The sequence below is a fragment of the Haematobia irritans genome, chromosome 4, assembly GCF_050003625.1.
Source record: "Haematobia irritans isolate KBUSLIRL chromosome 4, ASM5000362v1, whole genome shotgun sequence".
Lineage (NCBI taxonomy): Eukaryota > Metazoa > Arthropoda > Insecta > Diptera > Muscidae > Haematobia > Haematobia irritans.
In genome coordinates, this window is record NC_134400.1 from 36,990,145 (window position 1) to 37,008,057 (window position 17,913).

At 32.7% G+C, this 17,913-nt stretch overlaps 1 protein-coding gene across 2 annotated transcripts in view; it reads left to right on the plus strand.

The window, feature by feature from the left end:
* knrl (knirps-like) overlaps positions 1-17,913 on the plus strand; it is a 152,413-nt gene that overhangs the window by 97,965 nt on the left and 36,535 nt on the right. For both annotated transcript variants that reach the window (XM_075306382.1, XM_075306383.1), the window contains one exon: positions 16,519-16,596. In XM_075306382.1, coding sequence (XP_075162497.1) covers positions 16,519-16,596 — 78 coding nt within the window. The remainder of the gene's footprint in view (positions 1-16,518; positions 16,597-17,913) is intronic.

Below are 17,913 nucleotides of genomic sequence, written 5' to 3' on the forward strand. Positions count from 1 at the left end.
TATGGCCACCTCAGATATACGATCATGGATTGTTGTGGCATCCGCCATTTCACTCACCGTCTCCCCTATTATCCTTTGATGGTTCGTCATGTTTCGTGTTTCCATCCATTCTCCCAGCATCTTTAATCTCAACGCAGCCATGGCGGTTACGCTTTAGATCTGAACCTCTATAGGTCGTCTGGTATCTTCTAGCCCATAAAACGCGGTCCGATATATTGGGCAATATTAGTTCTTCTAGTGAATAGGGATAGGATTCGGTCTTCTCCGGCCCCTACGTTTGCCCAGTCATATCCTTAGGACATGTGAAAGTATTAAAACATCGTCGGCGTGACAGGATTTTTTTTTTATTTGAAGTAAAAATATTTTCTAAAATAAAGTATTGAAAAATATCTACTCTGTTTGAACGTTTTTTTGGTTTGAAGTCAAGACACTAAAAGTCAACACATGTAAAGACGATTTCATTAATTTTGAAGAAAGTTTCTGAATTATAATTGTCAAGATGACTTTAATCAAACTAAATTTTCTTTCATGTAAATCGAATCACCTAACTATAACGATAAAACGACGTTATTCAAAAGTTTATACATTTTTGAAGAAAGAAATAAATGTTTTACGAGAGAAATGCGTCTTCTCAGCTAAGCAAAATTCGCATTCGGGTATGAAATCTTCGGGCTCATGACAACTTCTTTTTCAGTGTAATACAAAAATAGCTGTAAAGAAAATTTTTGGCTCTTCAATCTCCAGAATATTGGAAAATCTTATATTGTTTTATTTTTCAGGACTTTTCCTATAAAAAAGTCTTCTTCGATTAATCCATTTCATTGGAATATACAATAAATTAAGATTTTATTTTTTCCCATAGCCTAAGCTAACACACGTTTTCCTTAGGCTCTGAATCTTGTGCTTTACGGTTAAAAAAAAATCAAACATTGATTCTCCATAAACATCATCTGTATATTTCTTTCTGGTTTTTATTTTTTTGCTCCAGAGATACTTTCATTTGCTTGTTTGTTTTCAATAAAATTATTATCATGACATTTTCAATTTCTTGTATTTGGACAACCAATAAATCCTTGAGAAATCTCAATTTTTAAATCAAACTAAATTGCTTAGACTTCTGCACGCACCAAAGCTCATCTGGTAAACCAGAGCTTTATTTTTTGGAGGAAAAACCTTTATAGAAACCATCCAAATAAGATTGGTTGCAAAAAAAAAAAACAAATGCACCAACTTCTCCATAGTGAATGGCAAAGAAGACTCTGAAAACCCAAAACATTTTTGTTTTTTTCTTACTTCAAACACGCATATCGCTTTTCCAATGGGCCTTCTAGACGCTATGATTTTTGCCCTGGCTAAACTTTTCAATGTCTTTGTACTCTTGTTACTCATAAATATTCAAATTAAATATTGTTTCTTATGTTTACGTTTAAGAGGGAGAGAGAGGGGACAAACTCGAAACACTTACTAGGTTACAGGAGAATGGAATGGTAAATAGATATGAAGATAGGAATAAAAATAAAGTTAAGCCCGACCGAATTTCAGGTACTCTGCATCATGCATCTATTATATTCTATAGAAGACAAGAACTCTCTAAACTATTATATGGGGATACATAGAAAACAATGTCCACCTTTAAACTGTTGCTAAATTAATCTTCTTTTTCTTAAAAAAATATTTTTAGAATAATGCTTTTTTCCTCTTCTCAAATACCTTTGTGTCAAAATTAGGTTAGGTTATGGAGAATGACATGAGTCCATGCAAGACGGATTTGTGTCCACGTAGAACATAGTTGGTCAATTGCCATCTCTCAACTCCATTGTGACAAAATTTTTCACAGAAATAACAATTTGGCAAAATTTTCTATACAAATAAAATTTTGACAAAATTTTCTATAGAAATAAAATTTTGACAAAATTTTCTATAGAAATAAAATTTTGACAAAATTTTCTATAGAAATAAAATTTTGACAAAATTTTCTATAGAAATAAAATGTTGACAAAATTTTCTATAGAAGTAAAATTTTGACAAAATTTTCTATAGATATAAAACGTTGACAAATCTTTCTAAAGAAATAAAATATTGACAAAATTTTTTATAGAAATAAAGTTTTGACAAAATTTTCTTTTAATATTTTATCGTTTAGTAGATTGGCAACTAAAAGCCACTTCGCAAGTTTCCTCTAGAAATAAAATTTTATAGAAATAAAATTTTGATATAATTTTCTATAGAAATACAATTTTGACAAAATTTTCTATAGAAATAAAATTTTGATAAATTTTTCTATAGAAATAAAATTTTGACAAAATTGTTTAAAGAAATTAAATTTTGATAAAATTTTCTATAGAAATAAAATTTTGGCAAATTTTTCAATAGAAATAAAATTTTGGCAAAATTTTCTATAGAAAGAAAATTTTGACAAAATTTTCCATAAAAATAATAGTTTGACAAAATTTTCTATGTAATAATATTTTGACAAAATTTTTTTTAGAAGTAAAATTTTGATAAAATTTTCTATAGAAATAATATTTTGACAAAATTTTATATAGAAGTAAAATTTTGATAAAAATTTCTATAGAAATAAAATTTTGACAAATATTTCCATAGAAATAAAATTTTGATAAAATTTTCTATAGAAATAAAATTTTTACAAAATTTTATATAGAAGTAAACTGTTGATAAAAATTTCTATAGGAATAAAATTTTGATATAATTTTCTATAGAAATAAACTTTCGACACAATTGTCTATAGAAATAAAATTTTGATAAATTTTTCTATAGAAATAAAATTTTGACAAAATTGTTTAAAGAAATAAAATTTTGACAAAATTTTCTATAGAAATAAAATTTTGACAAAATTTTCAACAGAAATAAAATTTTGGCAAAATTTTCTATATAAGTAAAATTTTGATAAAAATTTCTATAGAAATAAAATTTTGATAACATTTTCAATAGAAATAAAATTTTGATAACATTTTTAATAGCAATAAAATTTAGACAAAATTTTCTATAAAAATAAAATTTTGACAAAATTTTCCATAAAAATAATATTTTGACAAAATTTCCTATAGAAATAATATTTTGACAAAATTTTATATAGAAGTAAAATTTTGATAAAAATTTCTATAGAAATAAAATTTTGATAAAAATTTCTATAGAAATAAAATTTTGATAACATTTTCAATAGAAATAAAATTTTGACAAAATTTTCTATAGAAATAAAATTTTGACAAAATTTTCTGTAGAAATAAAATTTTGACAAAATTTTCCATAAAAATAATATTTTGACAAAATTTCCTATAGAAATAATATTTTGACAAAATTTTATATAGAAGTAAAATTTTGATAAAAATTTTCTACAGAAATAAAATTTTAACATAATTTTCTATAGAAATAAAATTTTGACAACATTTTCTATGGAAATAAAATTTTTATAAATTTTTCTATAAAAATAAAATGTTGACAAAATTGTTTAAAGGAATAAATTTTTGACAAAATTTTCAATAGAAATAAAATTTTGGCAAAAGTTTCTATAGAAATAAAATTTTAACAAAATTTTCTATGGAAATAAAATTTTGATAAAAAATTTTTATAGAAATAAAATTTTGACAAAATTTTCTATAGAAATAAAATTTTCACAAATTTTTCTATAGAAATAAAATTTTGACAAAATTTTCTATAGAAATAAAATTTTCTATAGAAATAAAATTTTGACAAAATTTTCCATAAAAATAATATAATATTTTATTTAATAAAATAATGTTTAATAAAACACTATTTTGGCAAAATTTTATATAGAAGTAAAATTTTGATAACAATTTCTATAGAAATAAAATTTTGATAAAATTTTCTATAGAAATAAAATTCTATAAAATTTTCTATAGAAATAAAATTTTGACAAATATTTCTATAGAAATAAAATTTTGACAAAATAGTCTATGGAAATAACATTTTGACAAAATTTTCTATAGAAATAAAACGTTGACAAATCTTTCTAAAAAAAATAAATTATTGACAAAATTTTCTGTAGAAATAAAATTTTGAGAAAATTTTCTTTTAATATTTTATCGTTTGGTAGATTGGCAACTAAACGGCACTTCGCAAGTTTCCTCTAGAAATAAAATTTTGGCAAAATTTTATAAAAATAGTAAAAATGAACTACGATTCCCAACATATTAAATATAAAGTACTCCAGTGAAAAAATTGACATGATTTGGCGGCAATGGGTGTTTTCTTTACATTGAGTGTATTGTTTATACCCTTCACCACTACTGTGGTACAGGGTATAATAAGTTTGTGCATTTGTATGTAACGCCAAGAAGGAAAAGTCTGAGACCCATCGTTTAGTATACCGATCGTCTTAGAATTAAATTCTGAGTCGATTTAGCGATGTCCGTCTGTCTGTCTGTCTGTCTGTCTGTCTGTCTGTCTGTCTGTCTGTCTGTCCGTCTGTCTGTCGGTTGATGTATTTTTGTGTGCAAAGTACAGCTCGCAGTTTTAGTCCGATTTTCCTAAAATTTGGTATAGGGTCCTGTTTTGGCTCAAAGACGATCCCTATTGATTTTGGAAAAAATCGGTTCAGATTTAGATATAGCTGCCATATATATTTTTCACCGATCTGGTCATAATTGGCGTGTATATCAACCGATCTTCTTCAAGTTCCGTACATCCGAATATTTTATGAGTCTCGAAAAACTTGCAAAATATCAGCCAAATCGGTTCAGATTTAGATATAGCTGCCATATATAGCTTTCCCCCGATTTACACTCATTTGCCCACAGAGGCCAATTTTTTGCTCCGATTCAGTTGAAATTTTGCACAGGGAGTAGAATTAGAATTATAGCTATGCGTGTCAAATTTGGTTGAAATCGGTTCAGATTTAGATATAGCTCCCATATATAGCTTTCGCCCGATTTACACTCAAATGACCACAGAGGCCAATTTTTTGCTCCGATTTAGTTGAAATTTTGCACAGGGAGTACAATTAGCATTGTAGCTATGCGTGCCAAATTTGGTTGAAATCGGTTCAGATTTAGATATATCTCCCATATATAGCTTTCGCCCGATTTACACTCATATGACCGTAGAGGCCAATTTTTAACTCCGATTTAGTTGAAATTTTGCACAGGGAGTAGAATTAGCATTGTAGCTATGCGTGCTAAATTTGGTTGAAATCGGTTCAGATTTAGATATAGCTCCCATATATAGCTTTCGCCCGATTTACACTCATATGACCACAGAGGCCAATTTTTTGCTCCGATTTAGTTGAAATTTTGCACAGGGAGTAGAATTAGCATTGTAGCTATGCGTGCCAAATTTGGTTGAAATCGGTTCAGATTTAGATATAGCTCCCATATATATATTTTTCTGATTTCGACAAAAATGGTCAAAATAACAACATTTTCCTTGTAAAATCGCCACTGCTTAGTCGAAAAGCTGTAAAAATGACTCTAATTTTCCTAAACTTCTAATGCATATATATCGAGCGATAAATCATAAATAAACTTTTGCGACTTTAGACTTTCCTTACTGGTTTTTTATTATTGTTTTTTTTTTTCAAAAATTAAAAAAAAATAAATAAAAATAAAATGATATAAAACTTAAACCAAGTAATTGTTTTGTTTCTAATGAATTTGGAATAAGTTTATTACTGGACGTATTTTTCTGTTTAAGCCGCAGGTGCTTGTAAAGAGCCGTAGAGTCGTTGATTACCTCTAAAACTTACAATAACAGCCAATCGAAAATTATCTCAGTGGAAAATGCTTACAAATCATCGCTATGCCATGAATAAAATTTAGTGTAACAACATTTTATATGCAACAACCAGCATGGTAAGTTGACGTGAAGGGGGTTAGTCATAGCCTGATGTTGTTTTAAAATCTTTTTACATCGAGGACAATTGTCCAATTGGCTAGATGGTGTAGGAAATACACATTGACATCTTGTCTGGTAGAGTTAACATTAGAAGAATCTTTATCATGCGAAATACTAAGAGGATATGGAAGGTAAGTGATGGTAAGTGATATATAAGATATATATATATATATATATATATATATATATATATATATATATATATATATATATATATATATATATATATATATATATATATATATATATATATATATATATATATATATATATATATATATATATATATATATATATATATATATATATTTTAGGAAATATACTATCGTTTCTTAAAAAGGCTATATATATATATATATATATATATATATATATATATATATATGTATATATATATATATATATATATATATATATATATATATATATATATATATATATATATATATATATATATATATATATATATATATATATATATATATATATATATATATATATATATTAGGAAATATACTATCGTTTCTTAAAAAGGCTGGCTACTCTAGAAAGATAGTGGGAGGTCCAATAAAAATCATGCCTAGAACAAGTATATACGGCCGTAAGTTCGGCCAGGCCGAATCTTATGTACCCTCCACCATGGATTGCGTAGAAACTTCTACCCTATTGATACCCTATACTAACATCACGTACAAAATTTCAACCGAATGGGAAGAATTTTGCTCTTCCAAGGTGCTCCGGAGTTCAAATCTGGTGATCGGTTTATATGGGGGCTATATATAATTATGGACCGATATGGACCAATTTTTGCGTGGTTGTTAGAGACCATATACTAACATCATGTACCAAATTTCAGCCGGATCGGATGAAATTTGCTTCTCTTAGAGGCTCCGCAAGCCAAATCGGGGGATCGGTTTATATGGGGGCTATATATAATTATGGACCGATGTGAACCAATTTTTGCATGGTTGTTAGAGACAATATACTAACTCCATATACCAAATTTCAGACGGATCGGATGAAATTTGCTTCTCTTAGAGGCTCCGCAAGCCAAATCGTGGGATCGGTTTATATGGGGGCTGTATATAATTATGGGCCGATATGGACCAATTTTTGCATGGTTGTTAGAGACCATATACTTACACCATGTACCAAATTTCAGCCGGATCGGATGAAATTTGCTTCTCTTAGAGGCCTCGCAAGCCAAATTTGGGGGTCAGTTTATATGGGGGCTATACGTAAAAGTGGACCGATATGGCCCATTTGCAATACCATCCGATCTACATCAATAACAACTACTTGTGCCAAGTTTCAAGTCGATAGCTTGTTTCGTTCGGAAGTTAGCGTGATTTCAACAGACGGACGGACCGACGGACGGACATGCTCAGATCGACTCAGAATTTCACCACGACCCAGAATATATATACTTTATGGGGTCTTAGAGCAATATTTCGATGTGTTTCAAACGGAATGACAATGTTAATATACCCCTATCCTATGGTGGAGGGTATAAAAAAAAGGTACGCCTATCCCCCTCTTCAACTAATTGCAATAGCAAATTTTACTGGGCTATTTCATATTCTCTTCCATTGGGAACTTAAATACGGATTTTTCCAAATGGAAAAATTTCGTAGTTATAAGGAAGCAAAAATTTTACAACCATGGTATCCTCCTTTTACAACTGCGAAGGTATCCTCCTTCCTATAAAATTTGAATATTCACACATCTCCTTTATACTAAAATTACAAAACCACCTCTCGTAATATATCTCGAAAAAAAAAAAACAATTGAACAAATTTTCCCTTCTCATCCAGAGCTCAATTCATCGAAGCTGGTGATGAAGGCAAAAAAAAAAAAAATGAAAATCCAAACGAATAAGATGATGATGGCGATGATACCAAGCAATTGCTTACTACCTACCAGAGTCCTTTATTGGCACCTCGAATTAAGGTGATGATGCTCCCATTTTCAACATTGTTGACCTGTGTCTAAAAAAGGCTTGAACATATTCCAAAATTTATTTATGCTGAATGCCTTAAAGACCTTGGCCTCTATTCTAGATTACAATTTGTTGATAAATGTTGGCAAAGTAATAAATATTTCGTTTGCTTCGAATTCGTATTCACCTAGGCTGCTTCTGCATGGAATCTGTAACTGCAACATTTTCAATACTCCGATGGCTGACAAACAAACACAAACTTAAGATTATTCCAAGATGATTTCATAGTTCCCGGTTACATGATTTAACATATGCAAATGTGTTTAGTTGTAGAAAAATAATATTGGCCTTAAGGTACCCGAAAATCGTATGGGAGAAAAAGTGGTGTTTGGAATTATGTGAGCGTTTGTAAAAGATAGATTCGCTTAGTTCATAGTCATCATGGGGAGGGTGATTTATATAGATTTGGCATTATGTTTATTAAGCATAGAATTATAAAGTCTTAGACTTCCGTAGTCATGGAGGTCATTGTTTGCTAGAGTCTTGAAACTTACGTTATGTACCAATCTTAAAATGGTCCATATAAATGTATACTCCGATGTAGCCTGTTAAGTTAGCAATTCGAGCATCTAACAATTAAAATTCCTGTAGCTTTAGACTAAGCTACCTTCTCGAACCAAAAACAAAAATGATTTTTTTTTAAATCCTGAACCCAATTCCTTGAAGGACCCAGCAAAAAAGCGTTGCCAAAAAAGTAGTGAAAATGTTCTCTTTGGATCCGGAAGTGGTTCAAAATATACGCAGAAGCGATGAAATTCATGCAGAAGCGATGAAATTCATTCATGAAAAACATGGGCTTGTCATAGGACGGAAGTCCTCCATTTCAACAGCCGTTGCACTGAATTTGCATCACTTCTTTAGGTGTGATCCGAATTCAATGTTTTGGATGTAAATTAAAATATGCACCAACTTATAATACCCTGTTCCACAGTGTGCCGCAGCGTATATAAATTCTGTGGTATTTTGTCAAACAAATAATTTTTATAATTTTTTATAATTTTTAATGGATTCTAACGCTTGTCAGAAACGTTTGACCTCAAATATTTTCAAAAATTATATTACCCTAAGTAAGCCGGCGCTGAATCATAAAAAATATTTTTTGTCTTCCATCACGAAATTAATTGATCCAATTAATTTTTAATTGAAATGTCATCAATCACAGAAGTGATAGTATTAGTTAAAAAAATTAATTGAAAGTCAATTAAAAACATAATTGATCCAATACAAAAAGTTAATTAATACTATTAATTTATGTGATTGATTTTTGTTTCAGTTAAAGCATTTGTTGAATCCATTAAATTTTTAATTTAATGTTTTTTTAACTCAATTGAGATTTTAATTGGGAACATTTCCGTGAATTTTTTCCGTGATCTTAAAAATCAGCCGCCATCAAAAATAATAGTTTTCTTTCAAACCTCTTCGTCGTAACCGGTTACTTCAAAAGATATAGAATTTCAGAAGGTTTGGAGGAGCAAAATTCATCCGATCCGGTTGAAATGTGCAACGTGGTGTTAGTCTATGGCCGCTAATAACCATGCCAAAATTGGTCCATATCGGTCTATAGTAATATATAGCCGATCCCCAATCACACAAAAATTGGTCCATATCGGTTCATAATCATGGTTGCCACTCGAGCCAAAAATAATCTACCAAAATTTTATTTTTATAGAAAATTTTGTCAAAATGTTATTTCTATAGAAAATTTTGTTAAAATTTTATTTCTATAGAAAATTTTATCCAAATGGTATTTCTATGGAAAATTTTGTTAAAATTTTGTTTCTATAGAAAATGTTGTCAAAATTTTATTTCTATATAAACTTTTGTCAAAATTTTTTTTCTATTGAAAATTTTGTCAAACTTAATTATATACGCATTTAATAGGCCTTTTTATACCCTCCACCATAGGATGGGGGTATAATAAATTTGTCATTCCGTTTGTAACGCATCTAAATATTGCTCTAAGACCCCATAAAGTACATATTCTGGGTCGTGGTGAAATTCTGAGTCGATCTGAGCATGTCCGTCCGTCGGTCCGTCCGTCTGTTGAAATCACGCTAACTTCCGAACGAAACAAGCTATCGACTTGAAACTTGGCACAAGTAGTTGTTATTGATGTAGGTCGGATGGTATTGCAAATGGGCCATATCGGTCCACTTTTACGTATAGCCCCCATATAAAGGAACCCCCAAATTTGGCTTGCGGGGATTCTAAGAGAAGCAATTTCATCCGATCCAGCTGAAATTTGGTACATAGTGTCTGCATGTGATCTCTAACAACCATGCAAAAATTGGTCTACATCGTTCCATAATTATATATAGCCCCCATATAAACCGATCCCCCGATTTGGCTTGCAGAGCCTCTAAGGGAAGCAAATTTCATCCGATCTGGCTGAAATTTGGTACATGGTGTTAATATATGTTCTCTAACAACTATGCAAAAATTGGTCCACATCGATCGATAATTATTTATAGCCGCCATATAAACCGATCCCCAGATTTGGCTTGCGGAGCCTCTAAGAGAAGCAAATTTCATCCGATCCGGCTGAAATTTGGTACATGGTGTTAATATATGGCCTCCAACAACCATACGAAAATTGGTCGAAATCGGTCCATAATTATGTATGGCCCTCATATAAACCGATCACCAGATTTGACCTCCGGAGCCTCTTGGAAGACCAAAATTCATCTGATTCTGTTGAAATTTTGTACGTGGTGTTAATATATAGCCTCAAATACCCATGCAAAAATTGGTCGAAATCGGTCCATAATTATATATAGCGCCCATATAAACCGATTCCCAGATTTGACCTCCGGTGCCTTTTGGAGAAGCAAAATTCATCCGATCCGGTTGAAATTTGGTACGTGGTGGTAGTATATGATATTTAACAGATATGCCAAAAGTGGTCCATATCAGTCCATAATCATATATAGCTCGCATATGAACCGATCCCGAGATTTGATTTTGGAGCCTCTTGGAGGAGCAAATTTCATCCGAGTCAGTTGAAATTTGGTACATTGTGCTAGTATATGGCCGTTGACAGCCATGCCTAACTAGGTCCATATCGGTCAGATAAATCGATCCCCAATCACACAAAAATTGGTCCATATCAAGTTCATAATTGTATATAGCCCCCATATAAGCGACCCCCATAATTCAATTCTGGCTCTCTACCACGTATGGACTAACTCACAATTTAGAAAACGATGTTAAGAAGTTTTAATATACCACAACCCAAGTAATTCGATTGTGGATGACAGTCTTTCGTAGAAGTTTCTACGCAATCCATGGTGGAGGGTACATAAGATTCGGCCTGGCCGAACTTACGGCCGTATATACTTGTTTGTTTTTTTCTCTTTTTAATAGTTTAATCTTAATTTTCATCCTCGAATAAAGAATAAGAAATTATCAAATACCACTAACACCAATATTATAAGAATAAGTATTCTTATGTTGCTAGATTTCCATGAAATAAATAAATAAAATAAATAAAAAAATGAAGTTTTGACATAATTTTCTATAGAAATAAAGTTGTGACAAAAATTTCCTTTGATTTTTTACCGTTTGGTAGATTGGTAGAAATCTTGAATTCTTTTGCACGGTAAGTAGAGAGCCAGAATTGAAATATGGGGGTCGCTTATATGGGGGCTATACAATTATGAATTTGATATGGACCAATTTTTGTGTGATTGGGGATCGATTTATCTGAGGGCTATATAAAGGGTGATACGGTCAAAATTTGGTCAATATAAACTTGACGTATTTCTTTCAATTTTGCATTTAAAAAACCTGAACACCCCTCATTTTGAAGGTGTGTGTGTGTAGAATGTTGCTCCTATTTTGATTTTGGAATTCACTCTTCAGTTGTCAAAATGCCGTCCAAGCAAGAAGAGCAGCGTATCAAAATTTTGCTCGCGCATCGCGAAAATCCGAGCTACTCGCACGCAAAGCTGGCAAAATCGCCAAAAGTTGCCAAATCAACCATTACAATTTAATTAAAGTGTTTGGGGAACGTTTGTCGACAGCCAGAAAGTCTGGATCGGGGGAAATCGAAAACCGGAAGCCGCTGAGACGACAAAGAGGGTTGCCGGTAGTTTCAAGCGAAACCCTAACCTCTCTCTCCGAGATGCCGCAAATAAGCTGGGTGTATCGTCTACAAGCGTGCATCGAGCCAAAAAACGAGCCGGACTATCGACTTACAAGAAGGTAGTGACTCCAAATCGCGATGATAAACAAAATACGACGGCCAAAGCGCGATCCCGGAGGCTGTACACGACGATGCTGACGAAGTTTGACAGCGTGGTAATGGACGACAAAACCTACGTCAAAGCCGACTACAAGCAGTTTCCGGGACAGGAGTTTTATACGGCAAAAGGAAGGGGAAAGGTAGCAGATATTTTAAAGCACATAAAACTGTCAAAGTTCGCAAAGAAATACGAAAAGCAGCATTTTCATAGCTTCCGGGACTGTCAACCAAGAAATTTACGTGAAAGAGTGTTTGAATAAACGTCTGCTGCCTTTCCTGAAGAAACACGGTTGTTCCGTACTGTTTTGGCCGGATTTGGCATCTTGCCATTACGGTAAAAAGGCCATGGAGTGGTACGCCGCCAACAACGTGCAGGTGGTTCCCAAGGACAAGAACCCTCCCAACACGCCAGAGCTCCGCCCAATTGAGAAATACTGGGCTATTGTCAAGCGGAACCTAAAGAAGACCAAAAAAAAACTGCTAAGGACGAGCAGCAGTTCAAGGCAAACTGGCTTTCTGCGGCGAAGAAGGTGGACAAGGTGGCTGTACAAAATCTGATGGCAGGTGTCAAGCGTGAGGCCCGGCAATTCGGATTTGGAAAAGCGAAAGCCTAACTGAATATTTTTCCTGAATTTTATACTAATTGAACTTGAAAAAGAAATTTAATTTGATTTTTTAAATAAACGATTTCACCGATTTACACGCGTTTTCCCTTGACCAAATTTTGACCGTATCACCCTTTAGTTTAGTCAATGTATGGTTTTAAGCTGAAATCAAAAAAACAACAACAATGATTAAAGAACAAAAGCAACAATAACAAAACAAAACGAATGAAATAAAGAAGAGGAAGCATGCTCAAAATAAAACCCAGCCAACTGCATTCAAATCGATGATTTGACGGTGGCAAAGGAAAAGACATATGTTTGTACGAATTTATTTCGGCATAAGCCGGCTATCAATATAAAAACTTTTTTCGGAAGGTTCAAGTGTGGTTCATTGTTGGGTTTAATGAACTGCCTGAATTTATTCTGATAATTGGTTGATAGTTTTGCTGCAAGTAGAGGATGCTGATGAGGAATGTGGTAATTCCGAAACGTGCGTCCATCCAACCATCTTGCAGTCTATAGGGCTTTGCCCAAATAAATTTGACAAACATTCTTTTCCTCTGTTGGTTAAGCTACACTTGTAGTTTAGTCAATGTATGGTTTTAAGCTGAAATAAAAAAAAAACAACAACAATAATTAAAGAACAAAACCAACAATAACAAAACAAAACGAATTTTAACAAAATATTTTTTAGGAATAAAACATTGACAAAATTTGCTATAGAAATAATATTTTCTATGGAAAGATATCATAATATTTAATATTGCCAATATTGAAATAAACTTTTAAGGTACAAAATAAAACGTTTCCTTCGAAGAAACAAACATTTTCTCATAATTACCACAAAAATTTGATCAAAAACTTCAAAATAAGATTTTTTAAATTTGGTAGATTTTTGATAACATTTTCTCAAATATTGGTAGATTATTTTTGGCACGGGTCTAGTTGCCACCCTACGCTTCCCGAACTTAAATTTAAAGTTTCCATATATGGAGACTACGTAAGACTTTGGATTTATAAGAACCATTTTTGAGTTTTAGAAGATTCTTAAATTTCTCTCCTAAGCGCACAAGAAAATCCAACAAAAGATGCTATTCCACAACATGGAAAATGTTTTTTTTTCTCGACAAACATAAAATGCTTGCCAAAATCGGTTCTATAATTTCCCGAAAAACAACATAGTTGCGACAAACATTGTACATAAAAATATAACATTTTGTTCTTGAAACACGTTTGAGTTTTCAGACAAGCCTTAGAATGCATTAAAAATCATAAAAAATAATAAAATTATCTATTTGGCAAAATATTACAAAATTTTTTAATTCACATCCAAAACACTGAATTCCGATCACGCGTTATAAAGTGATGCAAATTCACTGCAACGAACATCCGTCTTATGACAAGCGCACGTTAAATTCATCACTTCTTTGACAATTTTGCACCAATTCTGCATCGAAATAGAAAGTTTTCACTACTATTTTTATACCCTCCATCATAGGATGGGGGTATATTAACTTTGTCATTCCGTTTGTAACACATCGAAATATTGCTCTAAGACCCCATAAAGTATATATATTCTGGGTCGTGGTGAAATTCTATGTCGATCTAAGCAAGTCCGTCCGTCCGTCCGTCTGTTGAAATCACGCTAACTTCCGAACGAAACAAGCTATCGACTTGAAACTTGGCACATGTCGTTGTTATCGATGTAAGTCAGATGGTATTGCAAATGGGCCATATCGGTCCACTTTTACGTATAGCCCCCATATAAAGGAACCCCCAAATTTGGCTTGCGGGGATTCTAAGAGAAGCAATTTCATCCGATCCAGCTGAAATTTGGTATATGGTGTTGGTATATGGTCTCTAACAACCATGCAAAAATTGGTCCACATCGGTCCATAATTCTATATAGCCCCCATATAAACCGATCCCCCGATTTGGCTTGCGAAGCCTCTAAGAGAAGCAAATTTCATCCGATCCGGCTGAAATTTGGTACATGATGTTGGTATATGGTCTCTAACAACCATGCAAAAATTGGTCCACATCGGTCCATAATTATATATAGACCCCATGTAAACCGATCCCCAGATTTGGCTTGCGGAGCCTAAAAGAGAAGAAAATTTCATCCGATCCGGCTGAAATTTGGTACATGATGTTGGTATATGGTCTCTAACAACCATGCAAAACTTGGTCCACATCGGTCAATAATTATATATAGCCCCCATATAAACCGATCCCCAGATTTGGTTTGCGGAGCCTCAAAGAGAAGCAAATTTCATCCGATCCGGCTGAAATTTGGTATATGGTGTTGGTATACGGTCTCTAACAACTGTGCAAAAATTGGTCCACATCGGTCCATAATTATATATAGCCCCCATATAAACCGATCCCCAGATTTGGCTTGCGGAGCCTAAAAGAGAAGAAAATTTCATGCGATCCGGCTGAAATTTGGTACATGGTGTTGGTATATGGTCTCTAACAACCATGCAAAAATTGGTCCACATCGGTTCATAGTTATATATAGCCCCCATATAAACCGATCCCCAGATTTGGCTTGCGAAGTCTCCAAGAGAAGCAAATTTCATCCAATCCGGTTGTAATTTGGAACATGGTGTTAGTATATGATCTTTAACAACCGTGCCAGAATTGGTCTATATCGGTCCATAATTATATAGCCCCCATATAAAACATTCTCCAGATTTGACCTCCGGAGCCTCTTGGAGGAGCAAAATTCATCCGATCCGGTTCAAATTAGGAACGTGGTGTTAGTATATGGTCGCTAACAACCATACCAAAATTGGTCCAATCACACAAAAATTGGTCCATATCGGTTCATAATCATGGTTGACACTAGAGCCGAAAATAATCTACAAAAATTATATTTCTATAGAAAATTTTGTCAAAATTTTATTTCTGTAGAAAATTTTGTCAAAATTTTATTTCTAGAGAAAATTTTGTTAAAATTTTATTCGGTTCATAATAAAATTTTCATCATTGTCAAAATTTTATTTCTATAGAAAATTTTGTTAAAATTTTATTTCTGTAGAAAATTTTGTCAAAATTTTATGTCTACTTTGTCAAACTGAATTATATACGTATTGGATCGATCTTTTTTGATTTAATATATACCACGTATGGACTTACATACAATTTATAAGATGGTGTTAGGAGGTTTTAAGATACCTTGCCATCGGCAAGCGTTACCGCAACTTAAGTAATTCGATTGTGGATGGCAGTGTTTAGATGAAGTTTCTACGCAATCCATGATGGAGGGTACATAAGCTTCGGCCTGGCCGAACTTACGGCCGTATATACTTGTTGCGACTCTTTTTTCCTGGGATACTTTATGGGGTCTGAAAATAATATTTCGATGTATTACACACGGAATGACAGATGTGATATACCCCCCATCTTATAGTGGAGATTAGAAAAAATTATCTTATATAATGTTGTGATTTTTTTCTCCTTCCCTTTTGGTGGGCACGAATTTGGAGCTTTTAGTTTTACTAACTTGTAAGCTGTACTTTATTATGCGTGTAAATTTTGCTCTGAGGCCTATCTTCGCTATCCAAATCCTATTATAGATATGAAGCTGTAAAAGCTTACCAGTCATTTCGTGTTCCAAAGATTTGTTGCATTTTAATTGATTTTCTTTATAGTTTTGTATATCATAAACGTTTGGGGGCAAAGTGTTAAGTTTCTTCTAAAATAATAGCAGCAAATTGTCTCAGTCATAATTCATGAATATTTCATTGCGTTTCTTTCTTTCGGTTATTCATTTTATTTTTTTCTTTTATTTGCAGATGAACCAGACCTGTAAGGTCTGTGGGGAACCAGCGGCAGGTTTCCATTTTGGTGCATTTACATGTGAAGGCTGCAAGGTGAGTTTCTATGGCACATTAATAGAAATAAAGAAACAATTAATAAATGGCATATAGTAAAATATGAAAGTTGATAATCTCTAGAGGGTATAAAATTAAAGAATTTGAGCATGGGAATATTTGAGAGGTGTTTTTTTCTTCTTCTTCTTCTCTTTGTAATAAAAATGAGAGGTTTACAACAATTCCTATATATTACTAATAAATATTTTAGCTTTATGGGTTTTTACAATAGACAATAATATAAGTTAAAAATATTGAAAACAATGGGAAAATCTATAGACTTACTCATCCTGCTGATTTTATTCTACCATGTCCGTCTGTTCGTCAATCACTCCACTTATGCATCTTTTTTTCTGCGTCTATCATATATTTGTTGGTTGATCTAAACAAATTTTCCACAAAACAGTATTAACATCCAAATGTAAAATTCACCCTAGAAAAGGTGTTTCCTCCCAAATGAAATTTACAATTTATATAATTGTTTTTGTTGTTTTGCCTTAACTTAAAAAAAAAAAACTCTAAAATTAAATAAAAGTTTTTTTTTTATACCCTCCACCATAGGATGGGGGGGTATATTAACTTTGTCATTCCGTTTGTAACACATCGAAATATTGCTCTAAGACCCCATAAAGTATATATATTCTGGGTCGTGATGAAATTCTGGGTCGACCTAAGCATGTCCGTCCGTCTGTTGAAATCACGCTAACTTCCGAACGAAACAAGCTATCGACTTGAAACTTGGCACAAGTAGTTGTTATTGATGTAGGTCGGTCCACGTTTACGTCTAGCTCCCATATAAACGGACCCCATATTTGGCTTGCGGAGCCTCTAAGAGTAGCATATTTCATCCCATCTGGCTGAAATTTGGTAAATGGTATTAGTATATCGTCTCTAACAATCATGCAAAAATTGGTCCATATCGGTCCATAAATATATATAGCCCCCATATAAACCGATCCCCAGATTTGATTTCCGGAGCCTTTTGCAGGAGCAAAATTCATCCGATCCGGTTGAAATTTGGTACATGGTGTTGATATACGTTCTTCAACAACCATGCAAAAATTGGTCCATATCAGTCCACTTTTACGTATAGCCCCCATATAAACGAACCCCCAGATTTGGTTTGCGGATCCTCTAAGAGAAGCAAATTTCATCCGATCCGGCTGAAGTTTGGTGCATGGTATTAGTATATCGTTTCTAACAACCATGCAAAAATTGGTCCATATCGGTCCATAATTATATATGGCCTCCATATAAACCGATCCCCAGATTTGACCTTCGGAGCAACTTTGAGGCGCAAAATTCATCCGATCCGGT